At 33.9% G+C, this 26,500-nt stretch overlaps 1 protein-coding gene across 1 annotated transcript in view; it reads left to right on the top strand.

The window, feature by feature from the left end:
- The window catches only part of LOC106879555 (transmembrane protein 132C), a 184,158-nt gene that overhangs the window by 81,629 nt on the left and 76,029 nt on the right, over positions 1-26,500 (top strand). The window contains exon 2 of the mRNA XM_014929189.3: positions 16,438-16,464. Coding sequence (XP_014784675.1) covers positions 16,438-16,464 — 27 coding nt within the window. The remainder of the gene's footprint in view (positions 1-16,437; positions 16,465-26,500) is intronic.

The following is a 26,500-nucleotide window of genomic DNA, read 5'->3' as shown; positions in this document are numbered from 1 at the left end:
CTGACTTTTACACCAATGTTGTATGGTGGATGATACTATATGGTATCTCTTTCCCTGGTTTTATCATGCAGTTACAAGTCCAGGTTGATGAATACTTTACTCTTTCTTGACGTTGACTACATGATAGCACCTCACTAATACTCTGCCATCTTTTTACTGATGCTTATTGGTAAATGCATAAAGAGGATCGTTGGATTGGGTATTGATGTACAGTGGAGTGCTGTCTGATATCGTGTAGTGTTCATTCAGTTTTGAGTTTAGTTTAATCCAGGAAAAATTTACCATTTAAAAGGTCACTTCGACAGCCAAGCTCTGGCTGAATTCTTTGAGTGTTGTAATTAGTCATTATTTGTGGGTGCCATCTAATGTTGACTCATGTGTAGTCAACATTAATGCCTTACATAGGAGAGAGAGAGAGAGAAACTCATTTATAATCATAATCATCATCATTTAGTGTCTGTTTTCCATGCTGGCACAGGTTAGATGGTTTGACTGGAGCTGTTAAGCCAGAGAGCTGCACCATGCTTCAGTCGTCTGTTTTGGCTTGGTTTCTATGGCTGGATATCCTTCCTAACACCAATCACTCCACAGCGTGTACTGGGTGCCTATTTTATTGAACAGAAAGAAATCCGTCAACCAGCATAGTTCTGAGCCTTCAAAGCTAGTTAAGATGATTTCAAAATCACCCATTCCTTCCTTCTTAACTCAACTTGTGTCTTTCCTCATGATCCACAGATCATTTTGTGTGATGTTAATGTATTTTCTGGCAAAATTGATATGTTTTTAAAAGAAGATTCTGACTTATAGAAGGATAATAATCAATAATTTCTCAGCAGATAAATTTGCATTTGTTTTCCTTTTTGAACATATAATGACTGACATGGTTTTGTTCCACCAATTCAAATTTGGCATCACCATTTAGTCTACTAATTATACCAAAACGCATTTAGTAGGATTGATAAATCTGTATTTAGGGGTAATTTTCAGTTTCTGTCAACCAAATCCACTCACAAGGCTCTGGTTGGCTTGAGACTATAGTAGAAGACACTTGCCCAAGGTTCCACGCAGTGGGACTGAGCCCGGAACCATGTGGTTGGTAAGCAAGCTACTTACCACTCAGCCACTCCTGCACCTATAGTAATAAATTGTTAATAATAATGATTTAATACATAAATAGGGGAACCAAACCTCAGTTTTTGATGGAAGTACTTTACTGGAATTTTATTTTATTAATCTCCTGAAGAAAGAAAAGCAGGATTTGAACTCAGACTATAAAAAGCTGGAGCAAATACTGCATGGCATTATGTTTGATACATTATTCTGTCACTGATTTGTATAATCCTTGTTTGAAGCAGCCAAGAAAGGCTTCTATAGGCATAATTTCATAGAAAGGGTCATGTATGTGTGTGTGCCTGTGGGTTGAGGTAGGCCCTTTTTTTTTTTTGTTTTTGTAATTATCAGCTATATTCCGTTTTTTTTTTGTTTTTTTTTCTGTTAGTTCTGCACTATTTCCTATGTAACAACATTAAGAATACTTCATCATCATCAGCAGCAGCAACAGTAGCAACATTAGGAAAACATAATCATCATCATCAACAACATCATCATTATCATCTTCTTTAAAAAGATGAGTACTTGATATGTCTTTTGGGCAAGTTTCCAAAATTCTACCTACAAGATTTCAGTGAAAAAAAAGCATTTATAGACGTGTGTGTGTGTGTGTGTGTGTGCAGATATATAGATATAAAAATATGTGTGTGTGTGTGCATGTATGTGTATATGTATATGTGTCTATATATATATATATATATATATGTTTGTATCTATATATATATGTGCGTGTATGTGCATGTATATATATATATATATATATATATATATATATATATATGTATGTATAAGTATATAAATACGTATATATGTGTATGTATGTTTATATCTATATACATATGCATGTGTGTGTATGTATATGTATATATATATATGTGTATATATATATATGTATATATATTTATATATATACGTATGTATATACCTATTGTTTAGAATTATCAGATAAAAGAAATGTCTATGTATGTTTGTTTATGTGAGTGTGTATATATATATATATATATATATATAAACCCTATATATATATATATATATATATATATATATATATAGGGTTTATATATGTGCGTGTATATGTGTGTGTGTATGTTCATAACACAAGCATACACACAAACCCATACGTGTGTTATTTATAAATATTTATGCAAACACATATAATTGAAATACAGATTATTACTGTTGTTTTTGTTGTGGTTATGATTGTTGTTTAGAGGTGCCTGTCATTTCTGGCAGAATACACCTTTAAGTACAAAAAAAATAAAAAAGAAGTTTCTGAACCGTTCCAGAGAAACCAACAGATTGCAGTTCCCCCTTAATGCTATAGAGCTCTCACCAATTATTGCCAACACCCCTAGAGAATTTAATTAATTTTCTTTTTCTTTGGTGAGGACTTGGGGAATTAATAGTTAAAATATTTCACAAGCTGCAAGAACTCATTAGAGCTGCTTACGTACATAGAGACAGATAGACATATATATATATATATATATATATATATATATATATATATATGTTAGACAGAACAGCAAATTGTGTAATGCACAGCCACACAGATATCTGTATGTATGTATATATACATATATACATGTACATATATGCATATATATATATATATATATATATATATATATATATATATATATATATATATATATATATATGTATGTATGGGTGTGCATATATGTATGGCTTTGAGAGTTGCATTTCCTCGCATTCGGTAAAAATGTGCTTTTCATAGTAGTCTGACCTTAGAGTCCCACATGGCGTGAGGCGTTATTATATAGTAATGCCCTAATATAAATATATATTTCGGGAATAAATGATGGATTTTTTCCCTTATGAGGTTTTTTTCACGCTAGCTACTTGATAAATTCTTGTAAAAGAAGTCGTCCTATTATTGAATATATATATATATATATATATATATATATATATATATATATATATTTGTGTGTGTATATATATATATATATATATATATATATATTTGGTACTTATTGTTGGTTGAGAGATATATATATCTAATTATTGTTCTACTTACGATCTGACGAGTAGCTATATTTTTGAATAGAATTTATTTTCGATAATTTCAATTGATTTTAATTGATTTAAATTTCTTTTCTATTTGAAAATTAGTTATGAAACACGTGTAATCTTTTTATTATATTTATCTTATGATATTTCCTTTACTTTATATTATACTCATTTATTGTGCTTTTAATTATTAATTTTTCTATATGTGATAGTGGATTTTCATCGATGAGTTCTTGAAACTTGGTTATTTTCCCTAAAACTATATATTTTATATATATTTTATCTATAAAGCTCAATTTAATTTTAATTTTTTATAAATTGATTTTAATTGAGTTTTTACCTGTAATTTTGGATTTTGTCCCTAATATTATTATATATATATATATATATATATGGTGCATCAGCATGGCCGCAGCTCTGAGCTGAAACTTTGAAATGAAATGAAATATATATATTTGTGTATATATATATATATATATATATATATATATATATATATTTGTGTGTATGTATATATATATATATATATATATATATATATACATATATATATTTCACTGCTATACACTCCTGTTTCTTCCTCCTTGTTCCACTTCCTCCCTCCACCATCCTCTCTGCTCTCGTGTGAACTGTGGTCAGCTTTCTTTTCACTCCAGCCGCTGTGAAGGCAAGACGAACTACTGGCGTTCTACCTCAGATTCGCGTTTGGCCGTACGGCTTTTGAATGTTGTTTTCACTGTCCAATTTTCCCTGTCTTGGTTTGAGTTTGCCACCTTGGAATCCTCTGTGTAGTGGGTTGATCCACTACTCAGGAAGAGACTATTCTAGAGTACGTTCTGTCTTATCTTCGAAACGTCAGGTTAGAATAGAGACAGCTGATGAAGGAATATTCCAAGTGACTTTCCGTTTTCCTATGTGTTCGTTCCATTGTCTGTAGTTCATTGTTCTAACGTCCTGTACCCTGATATGCATATATATACACATGTAGATGTAAGTATGTACATATATGTGTGTATACATGTATATATATTCTTTGTATTATATATATATATATATATATATATATATATATATATATATATATATATATTTGTATATATATATATATTTGTATATATATATATGTGTGTGTGTGTGTGTGTATATATATATATATGTGTGTGTATATATATATATATATATATATATATATATATATATATAGTTTTGGGGAAAATAACCAATTTTCAAGAACTCATCGATGAAAATCCACTATCACATATAGAAAAATTAATAATTAAAAGCACAATAAATGAGTATAATATAAAGTAAAGTAAATATCATAAGATAAATATAATAAAAAGATTACACATGTTTCATAACCAATTTTCAAATAGAAAAGAAATTTAAATCGATTAAAATCAATTGAAATTATCGAAAATAAGTTCTATTCAAAAATATAGCTACTCGTCAGATCGTAAGTAGAACAATAATTAGATATATATCTCAACCAACAATAAGTACCAAATGAATTAATATGAAATACTTATTATATAAAGATAGAAAAATTATTTAAAAAATATCATAATATCAAAATAATAACCATTCAATAATCATCCCTTCATCCATTATAATAACATGTATATTATATACAAAAAACATCTTACCTAAATTATCATTGTTTTAAATTATCATTGTTTTAAATACAAGTTGAACGAAGTTTAAGTTTAAAATAATAATGAAGATAAAATTAGTACATATTTAACCGGTGTAATAGTTAAAGCTATACTATTTAAAGCTAAAGACGTTTATTTAATTATGATTAAAGATCAATTGAATAATAGAAAAATACAAGATTATTTATTTCTACAAACGTAATAATAAAAAATATGAATGAAAAAATTATGAATGGAAAAAATTATGAATGAAAAAATTAGGAAAGAAAAAATTATTAAGAATAAAAGGTTAAACTTTATATATATATACAAAGTTTTGATTTAAAAAAAACTTTAACGATATTATAAACTATAAAGATTAATAATTAATCAAATAATATTAATCAAAAATAATCGAAAATATATCAACACTATTCCAATCGAAGTTCTAATATTATGTTGAAATGAAACTATAACTTCTAAATAATATAGTGTTAAATAAGTTTTCTATTAAAATAATCTATAAAGAACCAAATGAATAGTATAAAAACAAGAATACATATTATTTTCAAATAGTAGAAAATCTTTAGCAAAGTGAAAACAGTACTTATCCAAATTTTTCCGTATTATATTTATCTTATGATATTTACTTTACTTTATATTATACTCATTTATTGTGCTTTTAATTATTAATTTTTCTATATGTGATAGTGGATTTTCATCGATGAGTTCTTGAAAATTGGTTATTTTCCCAAAAACTATATATATTTTATATATCTATAAGGCTCAATTTAATTTTAATTTTTTATAAATTGATTTTAATTGAGTTTTTTACCTGTAATTTTGGATTTTGTCCCTAATAATATTATTATATATATATATATATATATATATATATATATATATATATATGTGTGTGTGTGTGTGTGTGTGTGTGTGTGTGTGTGCAGGAATAATATAACACATCCTCTCTCCTCATGTTATATTATTTTTGCATTAATTGTGTGCAAAGAGGAGTTCTGCATGTGTATCCATCCCTGGAATATACCCTACTGTAGGATAACATGTTGCAGTCAAATAATTACATAAGACCTCTCAAATGCACAATATGGTGCTTTTTACCCGTATTATTCTAAATATATATGTTTGTATATATATATATATATATATATATATATATATATATATATGCAGGTATGGAACTTTATTTCACAACCATGTGATGTCAAGTTCAATCTCAGTGTGTTGCATTTTGGGTAAACTTCTATAGCCTCAGATGGACCAAATGCTTGTGAACAATTTCTGAAAAGAAGCCTGCTGTATCTGTGTTTGTGCATGTGTGTGTGTGTGTGTCTGTCATGAGTTTTTGTGTGTTATTGTGTATGTGTCATTTTCTTGATATTGTATGCTAATTCAAGCAGTCTTCATCTCTTGTAATCTTCATTGAAATATGTCTAGAAGAGGGGAGAATTAGACATTGCTTGAAAACATGTGATGGTTGGCAAAAGGAAGGGCATCTGGATATACTCTTTACTCTTTTACTCTTTTAGTTGTTTCAGTCATTTGACTGCGGCCATGCTGGAGCACCGCCTTTAGTCGAGCAAATTGACCCTGGGACTTATTCTTTGTAAGCCTAGTACTTATTCTATCAGTCTCTTTTGCCAAACCACTAAGTGACGGGGACATAAACACACCAGCATTGGTTGTCAAGCAATGCTAGGGGGACACACACACACACACACACACATATATATATATATATATATATATATATATAAACGACGGGCTTCTTTGAATTTCCGTCTACCAAATCCACTCACAAGGCTTTAGTTGGCCCGAGGCTATAGTAGAAGACACTTGCCCAAGATGCCACGCAGTGGGACTGAACCCGGAACCATGTGGTTGGTAAGCAAGCTACTTACCACACAGCCACTCCTGCGCCTATAGTAATTCTTTCTCTATAGAAATTCTTTCTCAACAAATCTTATCTCACCCATGTAGGTGTAGAAAAGTAAACATTAAGGTGATAGTGCTGTTGTTGATGATATATGTGCATATATCCTCCTCCTTCTCATCATCATCATCATCATCATCATCATGTAACATCTGTTTTCCATGTTGGCATGGGTTGGATGACTTGACAGAAACCGGTAAGGCCAGGGGCCACAACAGGGTCCATAGTCTGTTTTGGTTTGGTTTTTTTTTTTCCAGCTAGATGCCCTTCCTAATATCAACCACTAACAGAGTGTACTTGGCAGCTTGGTTTTAGGATATCAATTTGGTTGTGGTGGGTGCGTCTTCCTGAGTAGAGCAATGCACCACTTATCTTGGTCCCCTGTCATCCCCTTTGAGATCAGCCTTTAATACTTCATCCCATGTCTTCCTGGGTCTCCCACTTTCACAATTCCTCTCATTGTACTTTATCGTGATGGCACCTGTGCCCAGTGTCGCCTTCCTGGCACTTGTGCCGGTGGCACATGTAAAGACATTCGAGCGAGATTGTTGCCAGTGCCGCTGGACTGGCTCCTGTGCAGGTGGCACATAAAATACACCATTTTGAGCATGGCCGTTGCCAGTACCGCCTGACTGGCCTTCGTGCCAGTGGCATGTAAAAGCACCCACTACACTCTCGGAGTGGTTGGTGTTAGGAAGGGCATCCAGCTGTAGAAACTCTGCCAAATCAAATTGGAGCCTGGTGCAGCCATCCGGTTCACCAGTCCTTAGTTAAATCGTCCAATCCATGCTAGCATGGAAAGCAGACGTTAAACGATGATGATGATGATGATATATATATATATATATATATATATATATATATATATATATAGGCTGACAGATAGATAGATAGATAGATATGTCTGCATGTGTGAATGTATGTCGCTTAAGTGACCTAATTAGCAGTTAAAGTACTGCAAAAACATGGTAGGCAGAGTAAAAGACAGGATATGAAATGGTCAGAGAGCTATTGCCACTGTTAACAACAAAAGGACGTTCTGTCAGAGTGAAGAGTAGATTTTACGATGCATGTGTATGAATTGTGATACTGTGTGGTAGCAAAACGAGGGCTCTCAATGCAAGAATAGAGAAAAACAGATGAATATGATGTTGCTGATGATAGGAAAGAAATAACATGATTCTGAATTAAGGAATAAATGTATACAATATAAAGTGTTCTTCACCATCATGGATTATGAATAAACATTGGCTGTTGGTCAGAAATGATATCTGACCATGCAGTTGACTAATTCTTGAGTATGACATGTTTGTTTGATCCTAAGTAAGCAGAACTACACATACACACATTAACACATGCACACATATGTATATGGCAGAGGGGTGTGTGTGTGTGTGTGTGTGTGTGCGTGCGAGCATGTGTGTGTGTGTGTGTGTGTGTGTGTGTGTGTGAGCATGTGTGTGTGTGTGTGCGAGCATGTGTGTGTGTGTGTGTGTGTGTGTATGTGTGTGTGTGTGTGCATGATTACTTATTGCCAGGTAAAATTGTCAGGTTATTTATAAAGACATTTATAGTTAAGTTAGTGATGTAGAAAAGCTGTCATTCCGTACAGGAACCCTTCATGTGTGAACACATATATTTTTATACACTTTATGCCCTGTACTGCATTCACTCATCCAGAAAGGTAGAGCAGAGTATTTGCATTCAAGCAAAGAATTGAACAGAATCATGTTAGTTTCTGCCTGTTCTGCTGAAAATGAATGTTGTGTGTGATATATATGGAAAAGAATGTATGTATTTATATATGTATAGACACATACTCTCAAACATACCCGCATATATATATATATATATATATATATATATATATATATATTTTTTTTTTATATATTTAAAGAGAGAGAGAAGGATATAGATATGTGTGTGTATGTACATGTTTATGTATGTATATATATATATATATATATATATATGGGAAAAGATTTTCTAAACTTAAGAATTATTAATTATATAAAAAGAAATCTTTAAAAAAATATATTAATATAGACTTGATGGAAGGAAGTTTTTATATGCTTCCACTGTCTTCGACTTTGCGAGCACACTTAATATAAGATAATCTCTGTGTCAAAATGTGTGTGCGTGCGCGCATGTGTATGTATGTGTGTGTGTGTGTGTGTGTGTGTGTGTATGTATATATATATATATATATATATATATATATATATATATATATATATATATATATATATATATATATATATATATATATACATACATACATATATATAAAAATAAAAATAAAATGGAGATAGTGAAATTAATAAATGTTTATTATCAACAGTCTGATGTAATGAATCCATAAACACACACATAAAACATCTAAGGGTATATTTTTCTCCTTCTGGAGATATTTTACTCAGGGTATATGAATTTAATATTTAATTAATTCACTGAGTATTAATTGAAACAGCTATAAGGGATAATGATTGATTTGTTGTTGATAATAAACATGTATTAACTTGACTCCATTTTCTTTTTCTTTCTTTATATGAATATGGACTACATGTTTTTTATATATCTACCAATTATTTTAAAGAAATCAAACTCCTCAAAATATTAGGTATTGAACCAGTATTTCCATGGATGACACTATCCCTTCATGAGGCTAACATAACCTCTAATCGAATTTTATATAAATATATATATATATATATATATATATATATATATATATGGATATTATATTTATATAAATCCATGACTTGCATATAGCCTAGAGAGTTGGGCTTATGATTACCAGATTGTCGGTTCAAATCTGGGCTATGTAGAATATATGTTGTTGAGCAAGACACTTTATTTCACATCGCTACCATCTACTCAGCTAAAAATGAGTAACGGCTGAGTGCTGATACAGTCTTCTTTCCTTCCAGCTCTCATCCAGCTACATAAACATTTGAAACAAACAAATAGATAAATAAAATATACCAAAAGCATGGTACATACTATCAAGCTATACTCGTTGTGAATAACAGCAATTGTTTACCATGGTTTTGTGTGTGTGTGTGTACGCACAGACATACAACACTCACACACAAACATGCACATGCAGACGCACACACACATACACACACACTCATGCAGAGCTAACATTCTTGTTTTCCCAGCTGATGTTTTTAATGGATATTTTGGGAAACACCAAGGTGGCTGTGGTACATGAAATGAAAGTTGTTGTTGGCACTCCGTCACTTACGACGTCGAGGGTTCCAGTTGATCCGATCAACGGAACAGCCTGCTCGTGAAATTAACGTGCAAGTGGCTGAGCACTCCACAGACCCATGTACCCTTAACGTAGTTCTTGGGGATATTCAGCGTGACACAGTGTGACAAGGCTGACCCTTTGAATTACAGGCACAACAGAAAGAGGAAGAAAGAGTGAGAGAAAGTTGTGGTGAAAGAGTACAGCAGGGTTCACCACCATCCCCTGCTGGAGCCTCGTGGAGCTTTAGGTGTTTTTGCTCAATAAACACTCACAACGTCCGGTCTGGGAATTGAAACCGTGATCCTATGACCGCGAGTCCGCTGCCCTAACCACTGGGCAATTGCACCTCCACATGAAATGAAAGAGACCAAGGATTTTAGAGTTCTGTGATCAATGTTCCCTCTAAACAGTGCACTTGCACCTGCTCACATGGTTTTACAACTAGTGTACTAGTGTACTAAAGGCAAAAAAAATGTGTGTCCACAAGGTTTTCAAGATGAAATCAATTTTTTTTTTATTGAAGATAGTTACTCACAAAAATGCACACATGCTTTGCAAAGGAAGACAAAATATGTCTATGCATACCTACAGTAAAATATTAGAAAGGACATTGTCTGTGATGCAGAAGCTCTAATCATTTGCAACTCTAACTTAACCCATAAACTGTGATAGGCCACCTCAGTGGCCAACGCGACAGTGCGACAGGCCACATTCGTGGCCACGGAAGTAGGGCATGATCTGACCAAATTTTGATGACGTATAATGTATGCACATGATACCCTTTCACCCCAGAAACAGTGTAGCCAATCACAGAAGGTGTTAAGAAACACTGAGTATTTTTTTCGAGTGATAGATCGATGTTGATCTTTACCCAAATTAGGCTCAGCAGTTCGTGTTACATACAGCAAAATCCCAGCAGTTTATGGGTTAAGGAAACTTGCCACCTACCGGATCACTTGCCACAAAGTTGAACACACATGATGAGAAAGACTTCATGCTTACCAACTAACAAGACTTCACAACCAGTTGTGAGCATCAAGTCCTTCTCCAGTAAAGAATGTACCACAAGAGACTAGTGTTTAACGTTGATTCAAGAAAGTGCTATATGGATTGAAAGACACAAGAAAATCTGCAGAAAGAAGGTATGGAAACTGAAAGATCCTCTCAGATAAGCATAGGTATAATGAAGTACTGACACTTGTCAAGAAGGAAGAGGAAATTGGGCCTTGTGCCTAGAATAGAAAGGAAGGAAGAGGAAATAGAGACCTATAGTACAGAAAACAATTGTTAGTTCCTAAGATTACATACTTTAAGAAACAGACTAGACCTGTAGATGAGTATGGATTCCTCTTCCTTGAAGCTGACTAGTCTTGTACTGGCATCTTTCTAGTACCCTGACTTACTTGTCTTTTCACCTCTCAACACCCTTGTTGTGTACACATGCTTCTCCTTTGGCTCCACACTAATCACTATGTACCCAGTCCTTGCTCTATGCCAAAACATTGATCCTCTAGAATCTTCTTTCCACTAAGTTTTCCTGCAGGTGCTAACTTGCAACAATTCAAATGATGAACAGCATCAAGTTTGCCAGTCTCTGAAGGCCTGAACATGCCCTGGTCACTGTCCCTTATATACTCAGCAAAGAAAACAAAAGGGGGTACAAGAGATGATGACATAGTGTTGAAATATTCTGGTGAATATATATACAGTGATGATATAGATATCTAAATCAGTAATAAACACCCAAGTGGTCCTCTACATCTTCCTGTGCTTCTTATGTTTGGCCATGTATAGCTTGTACTTTTGCTGTACATTTAAGATTTGAGGTAGAGAATAAGTCCTGGGGCAGTCAAATGTATGTTTAAACCATCTTAGATCTTTTATGGCCCCATTGTGTCTCTAAGTACAGAAGACCTCTCTGCAGGGCCTTGACAATTGCATTTAATACTAATACTACTAATAATAATAATTTATAATTATGACTTCTACAATTATTGCTTTTAGAAAACATAGTTTCAACCTTTACAATGATGACAACTCCTATGATGACTCACATTACAACCACTAATACCACCACCACCACCACCACACATACCCACCACCACCGCTGCCACCACCACATCATCATCATCATCATCATCACAATGTGAGCTTCTTCTACAACTGTCATCAACACAGTAATCACCATCACTACTATCATCAGCAACATTACTACCACCACCACCACCACCACCACCATCACTACAACCTCTTCCATACAAATGCACACCACAACCACCAATGCCACAGCTGTGTCACCCTTTTTTCAAATCCTTCAATAGATAAAGTTTCCCATGCCAGCTTGTCTCACACTGCCTCAACTCTAACAACGCTGCCAGATAACGTAACTACCAACGCAACTACCACCCTGCCACTGGCGGGTATGGTGGGCATATCAAGGGGGTGGCAGCATAACAGGGTGTGTGTGAAGAAATATCTAGAAGAAATCTCACAGAAGAATGTTAGGGAAAACGAAATAGAGACTTCCCTTCTGAATATATACACCTCTGTTTATGACTTTAAAAAGCTGTTTTGGAGATTGGAGTATTGTATATGTTTGCATATTTATATGTGTAATTCCATTATATACACACACACACACACACACACACACACACACACACACACACACATATATATATACTCTCTTTTACTCTCTTTTACTTGTTTCAGTCATTTGACTGCGGCCATGCTGAAGCACCGCCTTTAGTCGAGAAAATCGACCCCAGGACTTATTCTTTGTAAGCCTAGTACTTATTCTATCGGTCTCTTTTTGCCGAACCGCTAAGTTACGGGGACGTAAACACAGCAGCATCGGTTGTCAAGCGATGGTGGAGGGACAAACACACACACATATATATATATATACATATATATACGACGGGCTTCTTTCAGTTTCCGTCTACCAAATCCACTCACAAGGCTTTGGTCGGCCCGATGCTATAGTAGAAGACATTTGCCCAAGATGCCACGCAGTGGGACTAAACCCGGAACTATGTGGCTGGTAAGCAAGCTACTTACCACACAGCCACTCCTGCATATATTTATGTTGATAGTTGTGTTTGTGAATGTATGATGTGTATATATATATGTATGTATGTATTTATGTATGTATGTATGTATGTATGTATGTATGTGAGTGTACATATATATGTACACGTACACACACATATATTTATGAAATAAAAGAAACTGAAAATGTACTAAGATCATATAAGATTTATTTATATTCAAATTAATACAGTGCATTTTATTTTATATATATCTATATGTGAAATAAAATGCATCCAGTACATTCTTTAAAGTAACTGGTATCAAGAGCAGCAGCCAGCTGAAGAGAGAATACTAAAAACAGAATCTAGGAATGAGATATGGCTCTTGAAATAAAAACTGATTTTGACTGTGTAATAAGCCAAATAATCCATACAAATATAGAAAGTGTATGTAAAATGATGATGATGAAGACAATGTGTGTGTATGCATATGTATATGTATCTGTACATATGTGTGTGGGCATATATGTTGATGGAAACTATGGAAGAGGAAGGACAAAGAAGACATGGACAGAAGTAATGATGTCAGACATAATGAAGTACTGAAGTCAGATTAGCAGTGTCGTTTATTTCCAATCTTCTGTGAAAACAGGTCTGACCCTGAGAGAATATTATCTCACTTGGAAACAATTGAGACTGAACCCAAAACACATGATTGTGAAGTGAACTTCATATCTACAAAGCCATGCCTGCATCAATAGACATGTCTGTGTCCACAGCCATATCAGTGCTTATAAATATACTAGTGCCTGTGTGTGTGTGTGTGTGTGTGTGTGTAGTGCCTACATATGTTTCAACATTATCGCTGTTTGGAAACTGGGTATTCCAAGTCCATATGAATGCTTCACCAGAATGGATCATCAGGGAACACCTTATTGCATTAAGTTACAGTGAACTAATGTATGAATCTGTATTTATCTTAATTCTTCCTACATTTGGTCTGTGTCTCATTACTATTATTTCATTACTATCAGTACAGTGGTTACTTGATCACTATACTGATAGCAGACTGGAGTATGATAATCTAGGTGAAACTCTAAACATAACAGTAACAGTTGTGCATCTATTTATGTATGTACAAAATTTTATATATGTTTATACACACGCATACATGCACACTGATATATATATATATATATATATATATATATATATTAGTCCAATGCATGCCACCATGGAAGTCAGATGTTAAATGAAAAGGATTTTATATGTGTGTGTGTTTGTATATATATAGGTGCAAATGTGGTTGTGTGGTAAGAAGTTTGCTTCCCAGCCACATAGTTCAGGGTTTGGTCCCACTGCATAGCACCTTGGGCAAGTGCCTTCTACTATAGCCAACCAAAGCTTATAAGTGGGTCTACCAGATGGAAAGTGAAAGAAGTCCACTGTGTGTGTGTGTGTGTGTGTGTGTGTGTGTGTGTGTGTGTGTGTGTGTATGCATGCATATATGTAGGTCTGTGTGTCTGAATGTATGTTTCTACCTCCTTATCTTGACAATGTGCAATAGTTGTAAAATGATTATCTCTGTCACACAAGTAGTGTCATTCATTTCCAATATTCTGCAGGAACATACTGGTAATGTGGAAATATTATCTTGTTTGGAAACAGGTGAATGTTGGTGACAGGAAGGGTATCTCAATAAACTCCATCTGACTCATACAATTATGCAAAAGTAGATGATAAAACGATGATGATGATATTTTGGCACTCAGTTATAATGACAAGACTTCCAGTTGATCCAATCAATACAACAGCTTGCTTGTGTAATTAATGTACAAGTGTCTGAGTAGTCCACAGACACATGTGCCCTTAACGTAATTCTCAGGGAGATTCACCATGACACAGAATGTGACAAAGCTGGCCCTTTGAAATACAGGTACTGCCAGCTGAGTGGACTGGAGTAACGTGAAATAAAGTGTCTTGCTCAAGGACACACTGTGTCACCAGGAATTGAACTCACGATCTTGTGATTGTAAACCGAACACCCTAACCACTAAGCCATGTGCCTTCACAATGAAAATGATGATGATATATATGTATATAGCAAATGATGATGATAAATATGTAGCTCTAATGATGGAATACTCAACCTATGGAATCCTTACTCAATATAACGTTCCACACGCTTGGCTGTTTTAGAAACAGCTGTAAGATACTCTGTGTATCTATATTCTCTATCTAAATTAAATATCTTTTTCAAGTGATGCCAAACAGTTTACATTTTTCATTTTTACTTTAATCTTTATGATATATATGTGTGTGTGTATATCAGGTTTAAAAAATGAAGAAAATGTTGTTATATAACTTTATTCAGTTTGTATGGAATACTCTAAGGATTTAAGCTATACAAATTCCCATCTGTCTCACTTGACATTCTGTTAGCCAAGCTTTTTTGTTTGGAATGCTGACTGAGGTATTTGTCTGGATTTCTTCGGTCTACTTCTTATCACTACACACACACATCATCATCATCATCGTTTATATATAATGATATATACTGATAAACACATATAATGATATATAAAAAAAAATAAGTACTGAGGTTGATTTGTTCAACTAAAATTCTTCGAGGTGCTGCTGTAGCATGGTCACAGTCTAATGACTGAAACAAACAGAAGTTAGAAGGTGTGTGTGTGTGTGTGTGTGTGTGTTTGTATGTATTTCACATACAAATAATAATAGTGAGTTTATTGTATTCAGTGCTCAGATGAACTGCAAATTATTGAAAAAGAAAGCAGCAACAGCCTAAGTATGGAAAGACAGTAATGATAGCCAAAAGTGCATGTGTCATGCACAGAATAAATCACAAGAAGATAGAAAAGAGAACAATAAAACTGTTATGAAGAAGAAATGGCAGACAAACATGCCAAGAGTAGTGTTGGTGAATTTTGGAAAGCATAGAATTCTTGAAGGGTGCAGTGTCCTGACAGCTAACCGCCACCATAAGTAGTTTAATCTGTGCTTCAATATTTCTGAGCATGATAAAATGTTTCTGAAAGTCATGGGTACTGTGTTGTTTAAAAGCATATAAATGTGGATTTGAATATACATGCATACAAAGGGGTGCTGAAAACTCCCGAGCTTTGAGTAAAAGGAAATACAGGAGGATCACATGATTATGATTTTATTTAACATATTTCCCTCTCAGATTCACACACTTATTGCAGCAGTCCTTCAGTTTTTCTAAGCCCTGTGAAAGAACTCAGAAATTTGGGCCTCTAACCTAGCCTTCCACGATGTACTTAAAGCCAGGAACTTTTCAGCACCCCGTCATATATGTGTGTTAATGTGTATGTATCTTTATATGTATGTGTATACACACCCTCTAATTTAATTTTTTTTTTTATCTTTCAGTTCAATATTCAGAACAAGATAAAGTTGGTAAGGAATTACTTTAGTTGATATTTTATCATTGTTATCATTATCATCATTATCATCATTAACATCACACATCATAAGCATCACACATCATTAACATCATAAGCCTTGATCTTCCCCACTTCGCCATCACCACCACCATCATCATCATTATCATAAGCCAGAGTGCCTCTATATTATCGCTGAACCTACAAAAGTTGCAGCCAGATCACCCTCAAATTACACCTATTTCAAAAAAGAATAATATATTTTATAATATAATCCTTGATATCAAAATATGAGGGCCATGGCCAGAACACCGATGTGTCATATAATAATGTGTGTATAAGTGTGTGTATATATTTATCTATTATACACAAAATTTTCTAAACACCTCTGTGACCTGATCACCAATACATGTGGAAAAGTTAAGCAAGCATGTAGGAGACCCACATTTGCCTCCAAAGGTTCAACAAAAACTGAGGAAAAACTTGAGGCCTGTAAAAACTTGCTAGTGACTTAATATTAATCAGTTACAATGAAATTGTGTTAGTGACTATGCCACAGATGTGTGAAGAAAATGTTAATATCTGAAGAAATAAAGCAAAAAAATGAATATAACAATTTTTGTGGGTTCTTAAAAAGCTAAAATGGATCTTCCATGATGTAATTACATCAATTTCCAGACTCTCTGATCAGGTCACTTACTAAACAATTACGGCTCAACTGTATGTTTGTGTGTGTGTGTGTGTGTGTGTGTGTGTGCCTGCCTGTCTGTATGTATATATACATATGCATATTTATGTTGGTATGCATATATACATGTATATATATATATATATATATATATATATATATATATATATATATATATATATATATACACACATGCACACACACACACATATCTATATGATAAAAACATACACACAAACACACATACTATTGTTCATCCACTTATGTTCCTATATGAACTTAACCGAATACCAAAACTCATCGTTCTTGTGATTAGTTTTCATTGATTTTTGTTGTTCTTATTGTGACTGCCATTTGTGCTCCTTTCTAGTTATTTCTGTTATTGTTGCTATACTCATCATGTCTCCACCCATACACTCTCTTATCCACCATTCTGAGATGTCTCGTAATCCAATTTGCCAATTCCTTCTGCACCATACAACATAAATATTGTAGACAAAGCTTTCATTGTCAGAGCACCAGTTTCCATTTAGCTGAAAGACGACAGCCTTTAGAGAAGAAACGGTGTGGATTCCTGGTGTTTGATAAGCACTTTGGTTAATTCTCAGACTGCTGATTTTTTTGCATATATTACAGTGTATGTGTGTGTGTGTATGTGTGTGCATGTGTGTGTGTGCATGCATGTGTGCGTGTGTTTGTTGGGAGGGGACAATTGACACTATTTTCAGCATCATATTGATATTTTGTAAAAAAAAAAACCTTATCTTTATCTTATAAGACATCTAGTGTGTGTGTGTGTGTGGCAGGGGAACAGTTTTTTTAAAGCAGGAACATGTATCTAAAGACTCAATCTTGAATGACATCTCAATACAGTTAATAAAATATATTTAAATAAGGGAGCGTTGGTACTGACCTTTGTGTAACTCTTATAAAGTTACTGAACTAATTTATTGATCTATCATTTTTATGTTAGGAAAAAAAGGCTGATTTCTATAAGAATATTCACACATGCACACACACACACACACACACACACACACACACACACACACACACACACACACACACACTCACTCACTCACTTACTCATACTCACAAGTAGAAAGGCAGAGAACAATTGCAAATAGGTTTTATAAGTACACATACATGGAATGCAAAATACGAAGTATGAAATAAAGAATACAAAATAAACAAAAGATATTATGTAATAGTCTTATCTTGACAGGTGTTTTGTGTAAACCATGGCTTATGCCATAACCACATACATTATGGATTATTATAACCAAATAATGTCATGAGTATATGAAATAGCACAAGTCTCTGTGGATCCTTTTGGCAAGGCCAGGTCAGCTTCATTGGAAGAATGTAGCAAAACACACACACATACACACACACACATTACACATATATATCATATATATAACAAAACAGGAACCTGGAAAATTTTTTGGTATTATCTATTCACCATTACACATGTTTCATTTGCTAATAGAAACCACAAAATTGTACATGGATAAACATGTAAGAAATTTCCTTTTAGATATTCTTCAGACAGATTAATGACCTGTAAAGGCATGGTATTTTGTTATGTAACTATAATATACTACAAAGTATATTAAATGATTTTATAAATCAACACCATGTTCTACTGCGTTAGCAGTGTTATTACATCACTTGTTAAGGTTACCTTTACAGATTTTCTATAGAAATTATAGTCAGCTCTGGTTTTGTTATGATGTTTCATATCCAAGATGCCAGATGTAAACAACAATGAGACTGAAGATAAAAAATGGAAATGGGGATGTATGACATTTTTCAGGAGTTTCTGCTCCTTTATCAGCAGCCATCCAACCCATTAATCATTCATAAACTCATTGCTTAAACAGCCACTAAATATATCGGTGTAGCATTATTGGATATATCCATTTATCATCTTTGATCTCATTGTTGTTTACATCTGGTGTCTCGGATACAAAATGTCATAACACAATTTCTATAGTAAACCTGTTGAGATAACCTTAACGAGTGATTTGCAGACAGAGAATCAAACAATATTGTATTGTTTGATTTTCTGTCTGAAGAATTTGTAATAGGAAATTTCTTACATGCAGGCAATGTTTCCAGAATTTTCAAGTTTAATATGTACCTCACATCAAGACAATAATGACAACTGCATAGTGGATTGTAACACTGGATGTGCTTCAAGAGAACACAGCTTTGATTTTTTTCTCTACCTTTGTCTATTGAGATTCAAATAGTTTATAAAATTTTAATACAACATCCTTATTCCTTTCAGTCATTGTAAAATAGCTGATTTTTTAATGGTTTCTTGACTTCACTTTCTCTTTGGACACATGACAATAGATTTTTGACAAAATATAGCCCAAAGAACACTACTTTTAACCTAAATTTTCACCCAGCAATAATACATTGATGTAGACATGAAACAGCAATTAAATCAGACATCCTCTTGCTGTCATCATACAAAAGGTGTTTTTACTCAAAATTTATTAGAATTATCAAATTTTTTTAGTTCAATCTTTTATTTATATTCAGGCTTCCCACAACAGCATTGTTTTGGCTCTCTCAAACTTCTGAAAGCGCTGATGTCATATTTTTTTGTATAGGGGTTTCATTATTTGAAGGGTAGTATGTTGTGCTGGGAGAGTTTTGATGGCTATATTTATAGCAGTATGATGTACTGTAAGGAGGCTCCTCTGGTTATTGTTGTTTAACCTCAATTCAACCTTACCAAACAACCAATGATTAGGGGCATTTCAGTATTGACCATCCTGTCTTTTTGTAATATCAGGAACTATGTTCTCTAATCTGTCATTTTTAAGGCAATGCTGATCTATGATTTGACAGAGAGAGAGAGAGAAAAAAAAAGAGATTTGGTTACTCTTTCTAGTAGACTGATTGACTACACAGAGGCTCTGTTGGTTCATAACTGTTTTAGTTGTAGTTTAGTTCTGGATTAGTTCTGATTGAGTTGACTTATGACAAGTGTTTCAGCTGTGACCATCCTGTATGTCAGGGACTACTGCATTGTCTGATGTGCTTTTTTTTAACCCTTTAACATTCAGATTACTCTGTTGTATGTAATGCTTATTTATCCTGATTATTTTGAATTAATCATGACTAATCTCGTAGCTTTGAGATTTCAATGATGTGATTGTTTAGTTTTAGAATGACATTGTAGGTTAGGTTTGAACATAAAATAGGTAGAATATTTGGGTCAGATACAGCCAGTTGAAATGCTAAAGAGTTAAGACAATAAGACATGTGATTTGAAGAAAGTTTGGTGCTATTTCTAGCAATTCACGTGACTCCACATAGGCCCCTTTGTTGGTTTGTAGCAGTTTTAGTCATTGTTAAGTCCCAGAAGCATTACAAAACACCTGGTGTGAATTTGATAATCCAGTGCTCAATTAAGGCCAGGGGTAAAAGATGGCAAAATTATGCTTACACTGTGCTGTATTGTTAATACTGATATGACATAGAATTCAAGTTTACTGTGACTAGTAGCCATCATGAAAATTAAAGACCACCAGATTCAAATCATTGTCTTGAACCATCAAAGTTACCATACTAGTGAATCCAAGATTAATGACATTCAGCTTATGTTATGAATACCAGGGGCATTGTAAAGTTGATGAGTATTTTATCAGTTATTAGGACCGAGTTCAGGTTCTTCTATGGGTATAACTTAAAGAATGACAAGCAGAGGAAACCTGCTTAATATAGCTGATAAATATTCTTTCAATCATTCTCTACTTTCAAAAATGAGAGGACACATTAAATATTGTGGTCCTAAATATGCTGTGATTGACAAAGACAGGGTGTTCATAGCTAGAAACATCTTTGATCATAAATCTATTTAATAAAGGCTGGTTTGGGGTTAGCAACAACTCCATCATCACTATTAATGATTCGTCATCACCACTACCGTAACCATCATCCTCGCTGTCACTGTCTTCATCATTGTTAACATTACCATGAATACCGTTATCATCACCATCACAAGCTTGAGACCGGGAACATCTATACAATCATCGAGCTGGATAGAATCAGCAGTTAACTCTCCCTCAAATCACATCCTACTGTCTTTAATAATTTGAATGTCATATTGGATAAAGTATTCCTAGATACACTATGTTTGGAAAGAAGGCAAATACGGGTAATTAACTGATACTTTCATTTTTCTGGGATGGGGTTGCTTAAATAAAAGTACTAATCAAGAATTAATCATTGATTCAATCTAGCCTTGCCTCAACTCCTAAATTTGTGGGCTTGTTGGCTATGTTAAAAATGATTAAACAAGGCGTAGGAGTGGCTGTGTGGTAAGTTGCTTGCTTACCAACCACATGGTTCCGGGTTCAGTCCCACTGCGTGGCATCTTGGGCAAATGTCTTCTACTATAGCCTTGGGCCGACCGAAGCCTTGTGAGTGGATTTGATAGACGGAAACTGAAAGAAGCCCATCGTATATATGTATATATATATGTATGTGTATGTGCTTGTGTGTTTGTCCTCCCAACATCGCTTGACAAACGATGCTGGTGTGTTTACGTCCCCGTAACTTAGCGGTTCGGCAAAAGAGACCGATAGAATAAGTACTAGGCTTCCAAAGAATAAGTCCTGGGGTCGATTTTCTCGACTAAAGGTAGTGCTCCAGCATGGCCACAGTCAAAAGACTGAAACAAGTAAAAGAGTAAGCCAATAAAGGATTATTTATGTGAAAACTTAGCCTGCCAGAAATAACAGCCAAACTCCCCTACATCATATCCTACCATCTTGACTAACTCAGTCCTAGATTCTTGCACATAGGAAAAGGATGGCCATTCCTGGTATGATTTTGACTGTAGGTTGGCTTTATCAGAATTGCTAACCTGGTGTCAAGTAACAACTGCCAAATGCCCCTCATATCACACACCCTTCTATCTTAGAAAAAGGAAGATTATTAAACCCTAACTCTAACCCTGATATACAAAAAACTGGATAGTCATATCTGGAATGTCTTTGATCAATAGGTTTTTCTCTTTATGGGCTGAACTGGAGCTAAACAAGAACAACATTAACTTCAACAATCAATACCAGAGCAGACTTTGGTAAAAGCATAACCACTCACACAGTACTTAGTGTACTAGTTTCACTGGAGCCTGTTGACAATCCACTACCATGACCATCACCACTACACATAATCACTATTGCTTGGGTATAGTGTAGGACTGGTGAGCTGAGGCTTGTGAAATGTCTGGAATGTTGCCTACTTCATCCTTACCTCTTAAATATTACAATGACAACAACAGCAATTGTAACTGATATTATAATTAGAATAGTAATCAAAGTAACACAACAATAAACTTAATTACAGTAACAACCATAATTAGCATCACCACTGCCACTACCACCACCGGCATCTTTATATGAGCTTTTGCGGAAGCCTACATGGTCACTTGACCTTTTAGGAATAACAGCTAAATCTCCCTGAAATCACACTCTGCTATTTTTAAAAAGGGACATATTAAATAATGTAGCCTTGTATATACTAGCCCTGAAAAAGCCAGGATAGTCATGGCTGGAATGCCTTTTGATCATAGGTCTGTTCAATCAATATTGACATGAGGTTAAACAGAAAAACATGGCTAATTACAGCAAGAACTATTTAAATACCACCACCAATACTGCTACAACAGCAACAACAACAATGCTAAAATGATAATAGCAATAAGAGCAACCACAACAACAATGGCAATTTTAACAATCTGTTAATTATGTTAATTATGTCTAGTTGTTAGTGATGATTATGATGATGATATAGTAATTATGGAATGTTTCAGAATATTCTTAATGATTTATTGTTGTTTGCTTCATTAAATAGTATTTTAGCGTTGTAGTTGTGTGTGTGTGTATGTGTGTATGTACATATCTATGTACTGTATGTATGCGTGTACATACACATGTATGCATGTGTGTGTATATGAGCTTATGTGTACTGACAATTTGTGTGTGTGATTGCATGAATGTATTTATGAATATGTATAGTTGTGGGTGTGTATCTCAAAATGTAGGCGCAGGAGTGGCTGTGTGGTTAGTAGCTTGCTTACCAACCACATGGTTCCGGGTTCAGTCCCACTGCGTGGCACCTTGGGCAAGTGTCTTCTACTATAGCCTCAGGCCGACCAAAGCTTTGCGAGTGGATTTGGTAGACGGAAACTGCAAGAAGCCTGTCCTATATATGTATGTATATATATATATATATATATATATATATATATATATATATATATATATATATATATATATATATGTATGTATATATATATATGTATGTATATATATATATGTATGTATATATATATATGTATGTATATATATATATATGTATGTATATATATATATGTATGTATATATATATATATATGTATGTATATATATATATATATGTATATATATGTATGTATATATATGTATATATATGTATGTATATATATATATATATATGTATATGTATGTATGTATATATATATATGTATATATATGTATGTATATATATATGTATGTATATATATATATATATATATATATATATATATATATATATATATATATGTATGTGTGTTTGTGTGTCTGTGTTTGTCCCCCCAGCATCGCTTGACAACCGATGCTGGTGTGTTTACATCCCTGTAACTTAGTGGTTCGGCAAAAAGAGACCGATAGAATAAGTACTAGGCTTACAAAGAATAAGTCTTGGGGTCGATTTTCTCGACTAAAGGCGGTGCTCCAGCATGGCCGCAGTCAAATGGCTGAAACAAGTAAAAGAGTAAATGTTATATATATATATATGCATATGTGAATATGTATATGTGTATAACTGCATATGTTTCTATGTGTAGTCATATGTGTCTTTGTATTAATGTGATTATATTTGTGTTTATATGAAGGTATGAATGTGTGTATAAAATACATATTCATGGTTTTGTAGACACATGCATGGCCATGTGGTTAAGAAGCTTGCTTCTCAAACCTGTGGTCTTGACTTCAATCCCACTGCACAACACTTGGGCTACTATTGTCCCAGGTCAACAAAACCTTTGGTAGACAGAAATTGAAAGAAACTCTTCACGCATGCACGTGCATGTATGCATGCATACATGCTTGTGTGTATATTTGTCTAAACATTGCATGATGTTTGTAAATAAGCATCACCATCATACAAATGATGTTGTTCATTTTCAGTCCTTTGTGAAAAACACTTAGGTCATGAGGAAATATTCCCTTGATTGGAAACAAGTAAAAGTTGGCAACAGGAAAGGCATCTAGCTATAGAAAATCTGCCTCAAAAAATTCTGTCTGATCCATGCAAGCTTAGAAAAGTGGATATGAAACAATGATAATGACATGTGTTACAAAGAATTTTGTACTTAGCTTTTTAAGATGAGTTGTTTTTGATAAGATTATAAATTTTGTTGTCCATTAACCTCATCTTTTAAGTATATTTCCAATATTTATATTTATACTACATTAGGATTCATTCAGACCTTGATTGTCATCAGATGTCTTACTCTGAAATATATCGATCATTCCTGACAGAATTCAAACTAGGAACCTTTTATTTTAAAAATAAGTGTATTTAGAAGATTATAATTTTTGTTTTCAGAGTGTCTGCATCATCCTTTAGAGATGAACCTCTTTTTAATATATTTATATATCTAAGAGGGCAAGCTGGCAGAATCTTTAACATGCCAAGCAAAATGCTTAGCGGTGTTTTGTATGTCTTTTCATTCTGAGTTCAAGTTCTGCCAAGGTCAACTTTGCCTTTCATGGGGTCAATAAAATAAGTACTAGTTGAGCACTGGGGTTAATGTAATCAATTTATCCCCTCCCACAAAATTTCTGGCTCTGTGCCAAAATTTGAAACCAATATATTTATATATCTGCCTTGTGTGCCAATCAGTATGATTTCAAATAGTTGTTAGGCATATTATTCTTAGATACATCCATAATTCCATACTGGATTTAAACTAGGACTGTTATTTCTAAACAGCATAATGATGAACTTGTTCAGTAGGCCTCTGGCACATTGTTCAAATCTAGTCTGGCATTATGCATATATATATATGTTAAGGGATGATATACCTGATAATGATGAGAGATGAAATCAAATGAAATATAATGTCATCATCATCGTCATTTTAATGCCCATTTTCCCATACTTGTACAGGTCAGAAGAAATTTATTAAGACAAATTTTCTTCAGTTAGATGCCCTCCTTGTTCCCAAGCAAGGTAATATTTCCACATGGCCAGATATGTTTTTCAGATTATTGGAAACTAGCAGAGATATCCGGTGTTGTTTGGGATTAAAATGGCATTGTTTGTATATATACATCACAGTTATGTTGAAAGAAGTGATATGGGAAAGTGTAGCATTGGCGACAAAACATTTGTGGAGTAAATAATGGGCTAATTCGACTAAGCAACATGTCATGCATTTGCTTGGAATATTCCAGGCCCTAACCTATCGTGGAAAATTGGAGGTGGTGGGGTATGTGATTTTTGAATGCACTGCAAAGCTGTTAGTGGATATATTCTCCTTTATAGTGGTCAGTGCAGCGTCTAACATGATCCATCGTCTGAAGTTTTGACACCTCCTTTGAGTTTGTTGTTCCACATCACTTGTAAAGTAAATTTTGAGGATGTTCCTTCTGTATTGAGACTCCATCTGATGTGCTGCAGCATGCCTTTTCTGATCTTGGGAAAGTCTCATCTTGCTTCTAGACTCCATTTAAATTGCTGCAGCATGCCTTTGCTGATCTTGAGAAAGTCTCATCTCACTTCCCTCTTAATATAAATCATTCATTTTTTTAATATAATAGAAATAAGATGATCTTAGTGTTATCACATTAGAATTAAAAGTGAAAGAATAAAAGTGAAACAATATTATATCACATTACAATAAAGCTCTTATTCTTTCACTTTTGACACATAATACTGAACCAGTGGCGTTGTTTTATTGTTTTAATCCAAATGAAAAAAAAAATTACATGTTAACACTCACGGAATCTGATACTATTACCTTGTAAAATTTGATGTGATTTGGCCGAGCCATTTGAGAATGCATAGGGAACAAACAGACAGACAAGAAATTTTATATAGATAGATACATGATTGACACTGCTTGTATAACATTCATTTACAACTATATGGTGATCTCAAGGCAAGGAGACATACTTACACAAACACACACACACACACACACACTCTCTCTCTCTCTCTCTCTCTCTCTCCCTCTCTCTCTCACACACACGCGCACATGCACATATACAAAGGGCTTCTTTTAGTTTCCATATACCAAATCTCT

This window comes from Octopus bimaculoides, chromosome 6, assembly GCF_046866305.1.
Source record: "Octopus bimaculoides isolate indiv1 chromosome 6, ASM4686630v1, whole genome shotgun sequence".
NCBI lineage: Eukaryota > Metazoa > Mollusca > Cephalopoda > Octopoda > Octopodidae > Octopus > Octopus bimaculoides.
The sequence above is the reverse complement of the archived record's forward strand: the minus strand, read 5'-3'. Positions and strand labels throughout refer to the sequence as shown.